The sequence below is a fragment of the Salmo salar genome, chromosome 08, assembly GCF_965601325.2.
Source record: "Salmo salar chromosome 08, fSalSal1, whole genome shotgun sequence".
NCBI classification, from domain to species: Eukaryota; Metazoa; Chordata; class Actinopteri; order Salmoniformes; family Salmonidae; genus Salmo; species Salmo salar.
Window position 1 is genome coordinate 29,338,681 of NC_138298.1, and position 18,316 is coordinate 29,356,996.

Here is an 18,316-nt window from a genome sequence, read left to right on the forward strand (position 1 = left end):
ATCAAGAGGCATGATCATTACACAAATGCACCTTGTGCTGGGGACAATATGGCCACTCTAAAATGTGCAGTTTTGTCAGACAGAGTGTCCCATGGTGGGGTTACGGTATGGGCAGGCATAAGCTACGGACACAACTGCATTCTATCAATGGCTATTTCAATGCACAGAAAGACCATGACAAGATCCTGAGGCCCATTTTATTTATTTTTTTATCTGTGATGAACACATGCATATCTGTCTTGCCAGTCGTGAAATCCATAGATTAGGGCCCAATGAACTTAAATCAATGAAACTGTTACTTTATAATTTTGTTCAGTATCGTTGCTTGTGTTTTTATACAAAAATCTGGGCTGGACTTGTAACCCTCCAGGTCGTAATTACAAGTGGGAAAGTGACAAAACATTGTTCCCTGAGTTGTGACATTTTACTACTGACCTTTCACCCAAAACGTAACATAAATTTAACCATATTGTCAATGGTAAGCAAGCTTTTTATTGGGCTGACAGAAGCACTTGAACACAATCATGGCACACTTACACCCATAAGCACATGAATGCCTTATATTCAAATGTTTGTTAGGTTGACATGGTCACTATCATTTAAGGCATACAGTGAGGGGAAAAAAGTATTTGATCCCCTGCTTATTTTGTACGTTTGCCCACTGACAAAGAAATGATCAGTCTATAATTTTAATGGTAGGTTTATTTGAACAGTGAGAGACAATAACAAAAAATCCAGAAAAACACATGTCAAAAATGTTATTAAAATGTAAATCTATTTATGAGGGAAATAAGTATTTAACCCCTCTGCAAAACATGACTTATGGCAATCACAGAGGTCAGACGTTTCTTGTAGTTGGCCACCAGGTTTGCACACATCTCAGGAGGGATTTTGTCCCACTCCTCTTTGCAGATCTTCTCCAAGTCATTAAGGTTTCGAGGCTGACATTTGGCAACTCGAACCTTAAACTCCCTCCACAGATTTTCTATGGGATTAAGGTCTGGAGACTGGCAAGGCCACTGCAGGACCTTAATGTGCTTCTTCTTGAGCCACTCCTTTGTTGCCTTGGCCGTGTGTTTTGGGTCATTGTCATGCTGGAATACCCATCCATGACCCATTTTCAATGCCCTGGCTGAGGGAAGGAGGTTCTCACCCAAGATTTGACGGTACATGGCCCCGTCCATCGTCCCTTTGATGCGGTGAAGTTGTCCTGTCCCCTTAGCAGAAAAACACCCCCAAAGCATGTTTCCACCTCCATGTTTGACGGTGGGGATGGTGTTCTTGGGGTCATAGGCAGCATTCCTCCTCCTCCAAACACGTTGAGTTGATGTCAAAGAGCTCCATTTTGGTCTCATCTGACCACAACACTTTCACCCAGTTGTCCTCTGAATCATTCAGATGTTCATTGGCAAACTTCAGACGGGCATGTATATGTGCTTTCTTGAGCAGGGGGAATGATTTCAGTCCTTCACGGTGTAGTGTGTTACCAATTGTTTTCTTGGTGACTATGGTCCCAGCTGCCTTGAGATCATTGACAAGATCCTCCCGTGTAGTTCTGGGCTGATTCCTCACCGTTCTCGTGATCATTGCAACTCCACGAGGTGATATCTTGCATGGAGCACCAGGCTGAGGGAGATTGACAGTTCTTTTGTGTTTCTTCCATTTGCGAATAATTGCATCAACTGTTGTCACCTTCTCACCAAGCTGCTTGGCGATGGTCTTGTAGCCCATTCCAGCCTTATGTCGGTCTACAATCTTGTCCCTGACATCCTTGGAGAGCTCTTTAGTCTTGGCCATGGTGGAGAGTTTGGAATCTGATTGATTGCTTCTGTGGACAGGTGTCTTTTATATAGGTAACAAACTGAGATTAGGAGCACTCCCTTTAAGAGTGTGCTCCTAATCTCAGCTCGTTACCTGTATAAAAGACACCTGGGAGCCAGAAATCTTTCTGATTGAGAGGGGGTCAAATACTTATTTCCCTCATTAAAATGCAAATCAACTCATAACATTTTTGACATGCGTTTTTCTGGATTTTTTTGTTATTCTGTCTCTCACTGTTCAAATAAACCAACCATTAAAATTATAGACTGATCATTTCTTTGTCAGTGGGCAAATGTACAAAATCAGCAGGGGATCAAATACTTTTTTTCCCTCACTGTACATTCTTATTTAACACGGTTAGATTTCCAACAGATCATATTTTCAATGTCCTTATCAAAAAACAATTGATCACCCAAAAAATTGTTCTCAATGTCAAATTAAAACTAAACAAAAAACAGTTTTCTAGACCACCACTCTGCTCAGGAGATCCGGCCTGTGTTTTTGCTGGTGTGACTTCAGATGGTTCAGTTGTTTGAAGCGGAGTCCACACACAGCGCAGCAGTACGGTCTCTCCCCAGTGTGGGTGCGCTTGTGCACTTTCAAAATGTCCGCCCGTGTGAAGCTCTTGTCACACATGGTGCAGCGGTGGGGTTTCTCCTGTGTGTGAATGCGCCGGTGCAGCTTGAGGTTCCAGAGCCGACTGAACTTGTTCCCGCAGAGGGAGCAGCAGTAGGGCTTGTCTGTCGTCTGGCTGCATGTGTGCCTCTTCAGGTCGGAGAAGGAGTTGAAGCCCTTGCCACACTGGCTGCAGACGTGGGGTCCCTCGGCTTGGTGGACCTTGAGGTTGCAGGCCTGGGTGCGGGAGTACGGAGTCCCTGGCCCTGAATTCGAACATCTCCCAGTTTTGTGTTTCTGCTTGTGGGCCTTGAGGGAACCAGAGTCTGGGAAGGTCATTGTACATTGATTGCAGGCATGACGCCTCCCCCCTACTCCTGTTACCTGCTCTTGTGAACGATCTCTGAGGTTTAAAGAGTGTCCAAAGTCGTCAGCAGCACCATACAGGCTCTCTGTGTTGTTGTGGGCTGAGCTTCCAGAGTGGATGGAGGTTAGCCCCCTGTGGCCAGCTCTACTACCCAAGTCCGGAACACCGTGTTCAGGGTACCCCTCCTCGTTGATCAACATGCAGTTCAGGTCTCCCACCTCCGGGTGGGGGGATGGCGTTGGCGACCCCACCTGCTCCCTCTGGCTCCGATGGGGGCCAGGCATGTGGGAACGATGGTGATGGTCTCCCCCCTCAGACCCCCCCAGGTTCACCTGGTAGTGACCCGCAGCTCCATAGCTCAGCGCCCCCAGACGAGACGGAGAACCAGGAAGCCTATCCAGCCCTTCCATGTCTAGAAGATGGTCGCCACTACCACCACTGCCGTAACCAGACTTCTCAAAACCAACCCCAAGTTCCTCCATGCCGTAACGGGAGCGGTAAAGAGGTTGGCTGGGGTCCCCTGAGTCTCCCTCGGGATCCGATGGTTCAGGATCCTGGTCTAGACCAGACCCCCAGTCATCCTGGCACTGCTGCAGCTCCTGCTCACTGAAACTCTTACTGGGCCCCGAGACGTCTGAACCGTCGGCCCCTGAAGAACACAGGAGACATTAGGTATTAGAGGCATTGGCAATAGTAGAAACTGGTAGAATAACTAATGCTAAATTTGAACTTAGTTTCAAGGCGATTTATTATAATACCAATGACAACATATTAGAAGCTACTCCTTTTCATTCTCATCATGAAGATGGCCTGTTGTGTTTGTTGTAAAGTCCAACTCACCGTCCAGGCAGATGCCCCATCTCTCCCGTAACTCAGTGTTGTGGAGAGGCTCCTCTTTCAGCAGACTGTCCAGCTTCTGACCTCCGACGTCTGCGGGCTGCAAAAGGAAATTAATAAGTTGATTCTAACTAAACGATGGATAAACTGGCAGTGAATGAATAAAGCTGGAATGATGGTCCCCTATTCCTCCTGAAAGACAAGTTCTAATCTGTTCTGCACAGTACATTTTTATCTGAAGGTTCTGTAACACTGGTGTTTAGTCAGTCCCCTACTTACCTCAGAGATTCTCCTAGGGCTGGTGGCATCGGCCTCCTCCAGGTCATGCGAGGCTGTTTCCCCAGCCACGCTCCCACAGCTGCTCCACTCCTCCCCTGGTACCTTCTCCTGCTTCAGGCCACGCCCCCTCTCCACACCTGGCCACAGGTAAACAAAGAGAACATTTATCTCAACTAAAAGGAAAGCTGAATTGTGAATAATGGAGTCTCCTCACATCAGTGCAGAGGAAGGAAATAAAGCATCTTACCACCAACTCAACTGTCTGGTCAGTGATCACCAAAGTATGGAAGGTACACATTACAGCAGCCAAACTTCAGAGTGATTCCTCCATACATGAAGGGAACTCTCGTGCGCCAGCTGTGTGGTTAGTGAGAAAGTGCATGTTGCAAATGTACGCTCCCTTACTAGACGTCCGACTACGTCCGAAAAATCCGCGGACGGCGTCGGGCCGCTCACGGGGGCCGGATCTTCCAGGAAGTCATCGAACGTAGTCTCTCGGACCTTCCGTTTCCGTTTAATAAAATGTTCAAAATTTGGTCATTTTTTTGCAGTCCCGGATTATTCCACGAGAGGGCGAACGGAATCATATTGCAAATGTAACATATATCACCAATCACGACACGGCTTTTTCTCCTAAACGGAAAAGAATTCGAAGACGAAACCCGGTCTGCGTGGGTTTGGCATTATGGGCAGTTGGCCCCGAACAGGATGGAGTCGAGGCCTCGACGCTTTTCGAGTTAAGGCTATTTTTCTGGGATTAAAAGTCAAACAGGAAAATAGAGTGCTGATTTGACCGCTTCACATCAAACTACATGAGCCTACGGTGTCAGGAAAAAAGGAACCATGCATTTACCAATGTTCATTTCAGAGAAATTGTACAATGACACATTGGTGATATTCAACAATAGGAGGGTTTTTTTTCTAAAAAGTTACATATCCAGTTGCAGTGTGTTCAGATGAGTCCGTTAAGGCGGGTTTCGGAGCTGTGCGAGATTTCTGTGATTTTCTGAAACAACACACACTTGTTCAACCCTCTGTAAATAAGTCAGTTCTTAACATAAAGACCTAAAACTCAATATTCTATAAGAGCCTAACGTTCAGATTCCTGTGTCAACCAGAAGTGCCTTAAAATGGTGTCATAGGGGCTGTTTTGAAGGGTTAAAAAGGTCAGATCTTTCCACAACTTCATATGTGTGACTAGGCAACCCTCATGAACTGTAATTCAGTCATATATCCCATCAGATGTCAAAGAAAAGCTCTCTTACACACACACACAGCAAGGACGGAGTGACACAGTGCGGTGCTTAAAGACACAAAGAGCCTGCAATGGCATTACCATTATCTCTAGGCTGAGACGAGTTCAACGAGATGCCCCGCTTGACCGTAGGTCGTTCGGTTAGAGCGCAGCGACCGTGAGAAAACTAGGCCCAAAATGATGCCTGCACCAATATGTCAAGTGCTTTTGGGTGACAGTGAGAGAACCGTTAGGGTTAGAAGCACAGTTCAACCTCAGGAGCGTTCCTGAGGTCCTCCCGATCTGTGCAAGACTAACCTTGACCCTGTGGCATTAACCCTTCACAGTAAAAAGAAGGTATTTAGATCAAAAAGTGTGCAATGACTTCTCTCCCGATAGGAATACATTGACAATCCTATGTGGGTTATGAATGCCTTATGAACCTGTCTTCTATAACAATCCATCAGGCTACTGTGAGGTCTACCTGTGTCGATTCTAAGGTTCCTGGAGCAACCGGAAGTTGTTAAAACCACCCTAGAGCTATTGTCATATAAGCAACCTGCACATAGTGAAAATCACGCAACTCAACCATCTGTCATTCAGTCAATTCTTAAGGTAGAGACTTCTTATTCAGGATTCTGTTTATGTCTACCCCAAAGACAACGTGTGTTGAGTAAGAACTTCCTGTGACAACCGGAAGTGGTTAAAAACAGCCAAGAGCTATTGTCATTTAACCTGCACATAGTGAAAATCACGCAACTCAACCATCTGTCATTCAGTCAATTCTTAAGGTAGAGACTTCTTATTCAGGATTCTGTTTATGTCTACCCCAAAGACAACGTGTGTTGAGTAAGAACTTCCTGTGACAACCAGAAGTGGTTAAAAAAAACCAAGAGCTATTGTCATATGGCCAACCAGCAGATAGTGAAAATCACGCAAAAAACTAAAACACACACACACAATTTGTCCATAGGGATATAGTGTGGGGCTTAGAGGCTTATACCGCCTTCAATAGTTATTTTCGTTCAAACGATTCAAGAACCGTCAGACCTAGAACTCCGAAATTTTAGAAACCTGTTCTAGAGCTCAAGTCGATAGTGCACGGTGATTTATGTGGCTCTAGAAGGTTCTCAGACCGAGAAACGGCCTCGTGCATTTGCAATATTTTCAATTCATTTGAAATATCACGGACATGGCGACATGTAGAAATGTCCCAGAGTCGCAAGACTAGGTGCATTGAAACCGCCTCGGCCCATAGAGACGGACCCCAATGTCTCTGTCCGATAGCTCATTCAGGGACCCCGTAGTAACGCCCTGAAAAAGTGGATTTTCAGCACCAATTAAGGCCATTGCTCGGGCACCGAATGACCTATCGAGCCGAAACTTGGGATTCGGGGTCGCCTCACATAGGCCTACACATATTGTCAGAGCTGGACCCGCAGCTATAACGTAACTATGTGTTTTATGTTTTTTTAATGGTTAAAATTGAAAGCACTGTGAATTATGGGCCTTCTCTGACATATGTGATAGTTGGCTTCTATACGAGTTGGAAAAAGTGGATTTAGTGTCAGATGGTATCAGTTTGGTGTCAGAATGACATCTAATTGACTGATGGACGCTGACTGCTGGGTGACGAGCAATGGAGAGGAACCACATTCACTGCCCGGCCATCCCGAGTTCATCGGGCCAGTCAATTATGCATTTCTGCAGTATTTTTGAGCATGCATAAATTCGTGATGCTAAATGCCCATTGAATCATATTGCAAACGTAACGCGCAATATTGCAAATGTAACGTGTATTTGCAATATGATTCAACAGCAAAAAATATCACCAAAGTTGACATGATGAATCATATTGCAAACGTAACGCGCAATATTGCAAACGTAACGCGCGTTTGCAATATGATTCAACAGCAATAAATATCACCAAAGTTGACATGATGAAATCAACACAATGAGCGATAGAGAGGAACCACAGTCACTGCACGGCCATCCCCAGTTCATCGGGACAGTCAATTTTGCATTTCTGCAGTGTTTTTGAGCATGCCAAATTCGTGATGTTGAGATCCATTGAAACATATTGCAAATGCGCATCAGTGCACATGGTGACCCGAAATGGGTTACCAGGATTATTTTTTTAGAATGGTTTTAAAATGCCTTTAGGGTGGTGCAAGGGGTCCACGGTTGGGTAGGGAGCACCTTCCATCAGTGCCCATCCAGTATGGGGCGCCCCTAGTCATTTTGGACATTTTTCAAAAAATTGCTAAAAAACAACAGTCCCACTTCTCTCATGTCACCATCAAGCCATGGAGAGGAACCACAGTCACTGCACGGCCATCCCCAGTTCATCGGGACAGTCGATTATGCATTTCTGCAGTGTTTTTGAGCATGCCAAATACGTGATGTTGAGGCCCATTGAAACATATTGCAAATGCGCATCCGTGCACATGGTGACCCGAAATGGGTTACCAGGATACATTTTTTACAAGGGTTTTAAATGCCTTTAGGGGGGTGCAAGGGGTCCACGGTTGGGTAGGGAGCACCTTCCATCAGTGCCCATCACGGAAGGGGCGCCCCTAGTCATTTTGGACATTTTTCCAAAAAATCATATTGCAAATGCGCATCCGCGTATTTGCAATATGATTCAACAGCAAAAAATATCACCAAAGTTGACATGATGAAATCAACACAACGAGCGATGGAGAGGAACCAGGAGCATTCCTGAGGTCCTCCCGATCTGTGCAAACCTTGACCCTGTGGCATTAACCCTTCACAGTGAAAAGAAGGTTTTTAGATCAAACTGTGTGCAATGACTTCTCTCCCCATAGGAACACATAGACTATTCTCCAAAATTCAACCTGAAGCCTATGTGGGTTATGAATGCCTTATGAACCTGTCTTCTATAACAATCCATCAGGCTACTGTGAGGTCTACCTGTGTCGATTCTAAGGTTCCTGGAGCCACCGGAAGTTGTTAAAAACACCCTAGAGCTATTGTCATATAACCTGCACATAGTGAAAATCACCAACTCAACCATGTGTCATTCAGTCAATTTTTAAGTTAGAGACTTCCTATTCAGGATTCTGTTTATGTCTACCCCAAGGACAACGTGTGTGGAGCAAGAGCTTCCTGTGATAACCGGAAGTTGTTAAAAACAGCCTAGAGCTATTGTCATATAAAACGCACATAGTGAAAATCACGCAACTCAACCATCTGTCATTAAGTCAATTCTTAAGGTAGAGACTTCTTATTCAGGATTCTGTTTATGTCTACCCCAAAGACAACGTGTGTTGAGTAAGAACTTCCTGTGACAACCGGAAGTTGTTAAAAACACCCAAGAGCTATTGTAAAATGGCCAACCAGCAGATAGTGAAAATCACGCAACTCAACCATCTGTCATTCAGTCAATTCTTAAGGTAGAGACTTCTTATTCAGGATTCTGTTTATGTCTACCCCAAAGACAACGTGTGTTGAGTAAGAACTTCCTGTGACAACCGGAAGTGGTTAAAAACAGCCAAGAGCTATTGTCATTTAACCTGCACATAGTGAAAATCACGTAACTCAACCATCTGTCATTCAGTCAATTCTTAAGGTAGAGACTTCTTATTCATGATTCTGTTTATGTCTACCCCAAAGACAACGTGTGTTGAGTAAGAACTTCCTGTGACAACCGGAAGTTGTTAAAAACACCCAAGAGCTATTGTAAAATGGCCAACCAGCAGATAGTGAAAATCACGCAACTCAACCATCTGTCATTCAGTCAATTCTTAAGGTAGAGACTTCTTATTCAGGATTCTGTTTATGTCTACCCCAAAGACAACGTGTGTTGAGTAAGAACTTCCTGTGACAACCGGAAGTGGTTAAAAACAGCCAAGAGCTATTGTCATTTAACCTGCACATAGTGAAAATCACGTAACTCAACCATCTGTCATTCAGTCAATTCTTAAGGTAGAGACTTCTTATTCAGGATTCTGTTTATGTCTACCCCAAAGACAACGTGTGTCTATTCTTTTTGCAAAAAAAACAAAAACACACACACACAATTTGTCCATACGGACATAGTGTGGGGCTTAGAGGCTTATACCGCCTTCAATAGTTATTTTCGTTCAAACAATTCAAGAACCGTCAGACCTAGAGCTCCGAAATTTTAGAAACCTGTTCTAGAGCTCAAGTCGATAGTGCACGGTGATTTATGTAGCTCTAGACGGTTCTCAGACCGAGAAACCGCCTCGTGCATTTGCAATATGTTCAATTCATTTTGAATACCACGGACATGGCGTCATGTAGAAATGTCCCAGAGTCGCAAGACTAGGTGCATTGAAACCGCCTCGGCCCATAGAGACGGACCCCAATGTCTCTGTCCGATAGTTCATTCAGGGACCCCGTAGTAACGCCCTGAAAAAGTGGATTTTCAGCACCAATTAAGGCCATTGCTCGGGCACCGAATGACCTATCGAGCCGAAACTTGGGATTCGGGGTCGCCTCACATAGGCCTACACATATTGTCAGAGCTGGACCCGCAGCTATAACGTAACTATGTGTTTTATGTTTTTTTTATGGTTAAAATTGAAAGCACTGTGAATTATGGGCCTTCTCTGACATATGTGATAGTTGGCTTCTATACGAGTTGGAAAAAGTGGATTTGGTGTCAGATGGTATCAGTTTGGTGTCAGAATGACATCTAATTGACTGAAGGACGCTGACTGCTGGGTGACGAGCAATGGAGAGGAACCACATTCACTGCCCGGCCATCCCGAGTTCATCGGGCCAGTCAATTATGCATTTCTGCAGTATTTTTGAGCATGCATAAATTCGTGATGCTAAATGCCCATTGAATCATATTGCAAACGTAACGCACAATATTGCAAATGTAACGTGCATTTGCAATATGATTCAACAGCAAAAAATATCACCAAAGTTGACATGATGAATCATATTGCAAACGTAACGCGCAATATTGCAAACGTAACGCGCGTTTGCAATATGATTCAACAGCAATAAATATCACCAAAGTTGACATGATGAATCATATTGCAAACGTAACGCACAATATTGCAAACGTAACGTGCATTTGCAACATGATTCAACATCAAAAAACATCACCAAAGTTGACATGATGAAATCAACACAATGAGCGATAGAGAGGAACCACAGTCACTGCACGGCCATCCCCAGTTCATTGGGACAGTCAATTATGCATTTCTGCAGGGTTTTTGAGCATGCCAAATTCGTGATGTTGAGGCCCATTGAAACATATCGGTAATGCGCATCCGTGCACATGGTGACCCGAAATGGGTTACCAGGATACATTTTTTAGAAGGGTTTTAAATGCCTTTAGGCGGGTGCAAGGGGTCCATGGTTGGGTAGGGAGTACCTTCCATCAGTGCCCATCCAATATGGGGGGCCCCTAGTCATTTTGGACATTTTTCAACAAAAAAAAATAAAAGCGGTAAAAAACGAGAGTTCCACTTCTCACATGTCACCATCAAGCCATGGACAGGAACCACAGTCACTGTCCGGCCATACCGAGATCATCGGGACAGTCAATTATGCATTTCTGCAGTATTTTTGAGCATGCCTAAATTCGTGATGCTAAATGCCCATTGAATCATATTGCAAACGTAACGCGCTATATTGCAAATGTAACGCGCATTTGCAATATGATTCAACAGCAAAAAATATCACCAAAGTTTACATGATGAAATCAACACAACGAGCGATGGAGAGGAACCACAGTCACTGCACGGCCATCCCGAGATCATCGGGCCAGTCAATTATGCATTCTGAGCATGTGAAATTCGTTAAAAATGTTTAAAGCAGCAGAGTCCCTCTTCTCCCTCATCATACATGACAAGTAGACTGCATTGATTCATGGCTTAACATAGGGCTATATATCATTTGGGCAGTATAAATGCCATTTGGACTATGGTTCACTGACTTTTGGGTTTGGAAACCGACTTCCTATGATCGTACATGGCAAACGGACAAACATCCTGATTTGGCACCTTCAATACTTTCATACACGTATAATTGACAAATAAAGATTTGGACATTTCATTTGCACATTTCTAATGGCATTTGGCAAAAAAAAGAAAAAAATATGTCACTTTTGACTTCCTATGAAATCATATTCCAAATGCACAAATCATTTGCCTTATGCACAAGCAAATATGTCACTTTTGACTTCCTATGAAATCATATTGCAAATGCACAAAACATATGCCTTATGCACAAGCAAAAACAACCCAAAAAATTATGTCAATAAAATATGTCAAATGTATGTCCATACAGCTCTTATACATGTGTAATTGACATAAAAATTGAAAAAAAAAATTGAAAAACGGTCCAGAAACCACTCTTTAAGGGGTTGAAAAGTTTTCCAAAAATATGTCATTTTTTCAAAATTTGACTCTTGGGTCTTGAATTGTGTTACATTTGCAATATGAAAATTCACAGCGGAGAGCTCTAGCCATCTATTGAAAATTTGCTGTGATTTGGCACATTCAATACTTTCATAATTGACAAAAAAAAAGCATTGGACATGTCATTTTGCAAAAAAAAAGAAAAAAAAGTCACTTTTTTCCTATGAAATCATATTCCAAATGCACAAAACATATGCCTTGTGCACAAGCAAAAGCAACCCAAAAAACGACGTCAATAAAAAACGTCATTAGCATGTTCATACAGCTCTTATACATGTGTAATTGACATAACAATCGAAAAAAAATTGAAAAACGGTCCAGAAACCACTTTTTAAGAGTTGATAAGTTTTCAAAAAAAATATCATATTATCAAAATCTGAACCTTGGGTGTAGACTTGGGTATCATTTGCTGTATGAAAAACCACGGTGGAGCGCGCTCGCCATCTAAAGGAAATTTGGGGTGTTACAATTGGCAATTGCCATCGGAAAATTGCCATATGATTGGCCCGGAGATGGACTGCTTTCGGTGGTATTTACAATCGTGTGTATGATTCGTGCTATGCCAATATGTTCCCATGTTATTTTGTCCAAATTAGGGGGGTTTTCCCTTACATATATACAGTGCATTCGGAAAGTATTCAGACCCCTTGACTTTTTCCACAATTTGTTATACTACAGCCTTATTTTAAAATTGATTGAATTGTTTTTTCCCCCTCATCAATCTACACACAATACCCCACAATGACAAAGCAAAACAAGGTTTTTAGAAAAGTTTGCAAATGTATTAAAAATAAACTGATATCACATTTACATAAGTATTCAGACCCTTTACTCTGTACTTTGTTGAAGCAGCGATTACAGCCTCAAGTCTTCTTGGGTATGACGCTACAAGCTTGGTACACCTGGATTTGGGGAGTTTCCCCCATTCTTCTCTGCAGATCCTCTCAAGTTCTGTAAGGTGTGACGGGGAGAGTCGCAGCACAGCTATTTTCAGGTCTCTCCAGAGATGTTCGATCGAGTTCAAGTCCGGGCTCTGGCTGGGCCACTCAAGGACATTCAGGGACTTGTCCCAAAGCAACTGCATTGTCTTGGCTGTGTGCTTAGGGTTGTTGTCCTGTTGGAAGGTGAACCTTCGCCCCCAGTCTGAGGTCCTGAGCGCTCTGGAGCAGGTTTTCATCAAGGATCTCTCTGTACTTTGCTCCGTTCATCTTTCCCTTGAACCTGGCTAGTCTCCCAGATACTGCCGCTGAAAAACATCTCCACAGCATGATGCTGCCACCACCATGGTTCACCGTAGGGATGGTGCCGAGTTTCCTCCAAACGTGACACTTGGCATTCGGGCCAAAGAGTTCAATCTTGGTTTCATCAGACCAAAGAATCTTGGTTTTTAGGTGCCTTTTGGCAAACGCCAAGTGGGCTGTCATGTGCCTTTTACTGAGAAGTTACTTCCGTCTGGCCACTCTACGATTGGTGGAGTGCTGCAGAGACGGTTGTCCTTCTGGAAGGTTCTCCCATCTCCACAGAGGAACTGTCAGAGTGACCATCGGGTTCTTGGTCACTTCCCTGACCAAGACCCTTCTCCCACGATTGCTCAGTTTGGCCAGGCGGCCAGCTCTAGGAAGAGTATTGGTGCTTCCAAACTTATTCCATTTAAGATGGAGGCCACTGTGTTCTTGGGGACCTTCAATGCAGCAGAAATGTTTTGGTACCCTTCCCCAGATCTGTGCCTCGACACAATCCTGTCTCGGAGCTCTACAAACAATTCTTTCAACCTCATGGCTAGTTTTTGCTATGACATGCACTGTCAACTGTGAGAGCTTATATAGACAGGTGTCTTTCCAAATCATGTCCAATCAATTGAATTTACCACAGGTGGAATCCAATGAAGTTGTAGAAACATCTCAAGGATGATCAATGGAAACAGGATGCACCTGAGCTCAACTTCAAACCTCACAGCAAAGGGTCAGAATACTTATGTAAATAAGGTATTGCTGTTTGTTTTAATAAATTTGCAAACATTTCTAGAAACTTGTTTTTGTCATTATGGGATATTGTGTGTAGATTGTTGAGGAAAAAATGTATTTAATCAATTTTAGAATACGGCTGTAACATAGCAAAATGTGGAAAAAGTCAAGGGGTCTGAATACTTTCCGAATGCACTGTACAGTTGTGGCCAAAAGTTTTGAGAATGACACAAATATTAATTTCCACAAAGTTTGCTGCTTCAGTGTCTTTAGATATTTTTGTCAGATGTTACTATGGAATACTGAAGTATAATTACAAGCATTTCATAAGTGTCAAAGGCTTTTATTGACAATTACATGAAGTTGATGCAAAGAGTCAATATTTGCCGTGTTGACCCTTTTTTTTCAAGACCTCTGCAATCCGCCCTGGCATGCTGTCAATTAACTTCTGGGCCACATCCTGACTGATGGCAGCCCATTCTTACATAATCAATGCTTGGAGTTTGTCAGAATTTGTGGGGTTTTGTTTGTCCACCCACCTTTTGAGGATTGACCACAAATTCTCAATGGGATTAAGGTCCTGGCCATGGACCCAAAATATTGATGTTTTGTTCCCCGAGCCACTTAGTTAAAAAAAAAAAAATCTTCCCCCCACAGTCCCCCCCCCCCCCCCCAGAATAAAAAAAGTACAATTAATTCCATTCCCCCAAGAACCCACCAACAACCAAGAGAATGAACTAAAGACAAAAAAGAAAAAGGCATTAGAAAACAGCAAACAACAATGCAAAAAAATAAAACAAAATAATACATTTAAAACAAAGGACATCAAAGACAACTGAAATCATAACAGCAATGCCTACTTTATATGTTTGTGTGCATGTCTGGCACTATTGCATGTATGTGTGTGTTCTTGTATGTGTTTATTTGAATGAGAGTGTGTGTGTATATGCATGTGTACAAACACCTGCATGGCATTAGCCTCAGGCAAACCGGAAATAGTTGTAAAAACAAAAAAAATACAAAATTGTGAGTGAGCCCACTCCCTTGGCTGAGAAGCAACCCCACACATGAATGGTCTCAGGATGCTTTACTGTTGGCATGACACATGACTGATGGTAGCGCTTACCTTGTCTTCTCCGGACAAGCTTTTTTCCGAATGCCCCAAACAATCGGAAAGGGGATTCATCAGAGAAAATGACTTTACCCCAGTCCTCAGCAGTCCAATCCCTGTACCTTTTGCAGAATATCAGCCATCCTCCAAATGTCTTTGCCTCACTGTGCGTGCAGATGCACTCACACCTGCCTGCTGCCATTCCTGAGCAAGCTTTGTACTGGTGGTGCCCCGATCCCGCAGCTGAATCAACTTTAGGAGAGGGTCCTGGCGCTTGCTGGACTTTCTTGGGCGCCCTGAAGCCTTCTTCACAACAATTGAACCGCTCTCCTTGAAGTTCTTGATGATCCGATAATGTTCGATTTAGGTGCAATCTTACTGGCAGTAACATCCTTGCCTGTCTGTGCCCTTTTTGTGCAAAGCAATGATGATGGCACGTGTTTCCTTGCAGGTAACCATGGTTGACAGAGGAAGAACAATGATTCCAAGCACCACCCTCCCTTTGAAGCTTCCAGTCTATTATTCAAACTCAATCAGCATGACAGAGTGATCTCCAGCCTTGTCCTCGTCAACACTCACAAATGTGTTAACGAGAGAATCACTGACATGATGTCAGTTGGTCCTTTTGTGGCAGGGGTTAAATGCAGTGGAATTTTTTGGGGGGGATTCAGTTCATTTGCATGGCAAAGAGGGACTTTGCAATTAATTGCAATTTATCTGATCACTCTTCATAACATTCTGGAGTATATGCAAATTGCCATCATACAAACTGAGGCAGCAGACTTTGTGAAAATTTATATTTGTGTCATTCTCAAAACTTTTGGCCACGACAGACAGACAAAACAGACAGACACTCATTCAAGAGTTTCTTTATTTGTACTATTTTCTACATTGTAGAATAACAGTGAAGACATCAAAACTATGAAATAACACATATGGAATCATGTAGTAACCAAAAAAGTGGCCACCCTTTGACAGATTTGCACACTCTTGGCATTCTCTCAGCTTCTGAGGTAGAGAGTGCATTTCGATTAACAGGTGTGCCTTGTTAATTTGTGGATTTCTTTTTCCTTAATGCGTTTGAGGCAATCAGTTGCATTGACACAAGGTAGGGGGGTATACAGAAGATAGCCCTGTTTACTTTAAGACATGAAGATCAGTCAATGGAGAATTTCAAGAACTTTGAAAGTTTCTTCAAGTGCAGTTGCAAAAACCATCAAGTGCTATGATGAAACTGGCTCTCATGAGGACCACCACAGGAAAGGAAGACCCAGAGTTACCTCTGCTGCAGAGGATAAGATCATTCGTTTTACCAGCCTCAGAAATTCCTGCTCAAATAAATACTTCAGAGTTCAAATAACAGACATCTCAACATCAACTGTTCAGAGGAGACTGTGTGAATAAGGCCTTCATGGTCAAATTGCTGCAAAGAAACCACTACTAAAGGACACAGATAAGAAGACTTGCTTGGGCCAAGAAACAGGAGCAATGGACATTAGACCGGTGGAAATTTGTCCTTTGGTCTGATGAGTCCAAGTTTGAGAGTTTTGGTTCTAACTGCCGTGTCTTTGTGAGACGCAGAGTAGGTGAACGGATGATCTCTGCATGTGTGGTTCCCACCATGAAGCATGGAGGAGGAGGTGTGATGGTGCTTTGCTGGTGACACTGTGTGATTTATTTAGAATTCAAGGCACACTTAACCAGCATGGCTACCACAGTATTCTGCAGCGATACGCCATCCCATCTGGTTTGCGCTTAGTGGGACTTTCATTTGTTTTTCAACAGGACAAACACCCAACACACCTCCAGGCTGTGTAAGTGTAACAATTTTGCTTCCGTCCCTCTCCTCGCCCCTACCTGGGCTCGAACCAGGCACCCTCTGCACACATCAACAACAGTCACCCACGAAGCACCGTTACCCATTGCTCCACAAAAGCTGCGGCCCTTGCAGAGCAAGGGGAACAACGACTTCAAGGTCTCAGAGCGAGTGATGTCACTGATTGAAACGCTATTAACACGCACCCCGATAACTAGCTGGCCATTTCACACCGGTTACATAAGGGCTATTTGACCTAGAATGAGAGTGACTGAGTGCTGCATCAGATGACCTGGCCTCCACAATCAAATCAAAGTTTATTTGTCACGTGCGCCGAATACAACAGTTGTAGACCTTACAGTGAAATGCTTACTTACAGGCTCTAACCAATAGTGCAAAAAAAGGTGTTAGGTGAACAATAGGCAAGTAAAGAAATAAAACAACAGTAAAAAGACAGGCTATATACAGTAGTGAGGCTACATACAGACACCGGTTAATCAGGCTGATCACCCAACCTCAACCCAAATGAAATGGTTTTGGATGAGTTGGACCACAGAGTGAAGGAAATGCAGCCAACAAGTGCTCAGCATGTGGAACTCCTTCAAGATTGTTGGAAAAGCATTCCAGGTGAAGCTGGTTGAGAAAATGCCAAGAGTGTGCAAAGCTGCCATCAAGGTGGCAACTTTGAAGAATCTAAAATATTTAGATTTATTTAACACTTATATATATATGAGAGAGAGACCCTCTTTAGATGTCTCTCTCTATACCTGTCTGTGAGGCTCCAGAGCTTCTCTCCTTGGCTTCGTCGTTAGCTCTTCCACAGTCCGCACACTTCCCGATACGGCCTCCCTCTCTGTCCCTCTCCCTGCGTCTGTTCTCCGACCACTGCAGCCTCTTCTTCAGCGACTCGACATGCTCCCGGCTCCGGGACACTTCCTTCATGAAGCTATCGTCCACCAGCCTTGTGATCTCGTACATGGCAGCCTTGAATACCGTCTCCATGACTCCGGAGAGCTGAGACTGGAAGGTTACGATGCCTTCGGACATCATGGCAAACTGTCTATGTGTAACTAGATACAGTTACGAATTCGTAACGTTTAGCAACTTTTGTACAGGCGAATCAGTCCGCGGATCGAGTCAAAAAAAAAAAGATAGGAAGCTAACGTTTGCAGCAAATATACTGGAAACTAAACCTTTCTGTCTGTGTTAGCAGGCTAGCAAATCTAGCTACTCTTGGATGTTGTTGTCTGACTCAGTGACTGTCCTAGTAATACTTGTTTTTATCATTTCGAGGGATAAGATGCAGCAGTTAATATATATGAGGCTATTCTTATAAATAACAGAGATAATGAGAGATGGCAGTTAGCTTGATAGCTAGTTAGAGCCAACACAAAAAGCATACACAAAAACAATACAATTTCCGGAAACAAACCTACGGATCGAGTAGTAGGACAATCTACATTGGAACGATGAGAGAAAATACGACTTTTCTTTGAACAAAACATCTGTACGTTTACTGTAAATAAGATTCGAAATTTAATTCGGCTATTATTATACGATTCGAATACTGATCAGTACCGTAGTAGGCTATTTATTGTGTAAATTATTTACAGGAAATATACACCGAAGCGATTTATCCCGCACCCCACTCAGCCCTATGCGGGCCCTGGTCCAAAGTAGTGGAGTGGACTTGGAATAGGGTGTCCAAAGCTAGGTTTCTATCCAATTGGCGACATAACTGTTAGGTTATATCAGTTATCCTGTTAGAGATTTTGTGCAGAATCCACTGCACTGTTTCAGATGCAATGTTTATGGTCATGTTGCAGCAGTGCCCTTACGAAAAAAGATTG

The 18,316-nt window shown here is 43.4% G+C and overlaps 1 protein-coding gene across 1 annotated transcript; it reads right to left on the reverse strand.

The window, feature by feature from the left end:
- Positions 1 to 185: 185 nt before the first annotated feature.
- Positions 186 to 17,892, reverse strand: LOC106610498 (uncharacterized). Its single transcript, XM_014209878.3, has 4 exons — positions 17,234 to 17,892; positions 3,920 to 4,056; positions 3,644 to 3,740; positions 186 to 3,452 (listed from the first exon to the last, which is right to left on the reverse strand). The coding sequence occupies exons 1-4, from the start codon at positions 17,514 to 17,516 to the stop codon at positions 2,284 to 2,286; spliced, it is 1,686 nt and encodes a 561-aa protein (XP_014065353.1). The 5' UTR covers positions 17,517 to 17,892; the 3' UTR covers positions 186 to 2,283.
- Positions 17,893 to 18,316: the final 424 nt, after the last annotated feature.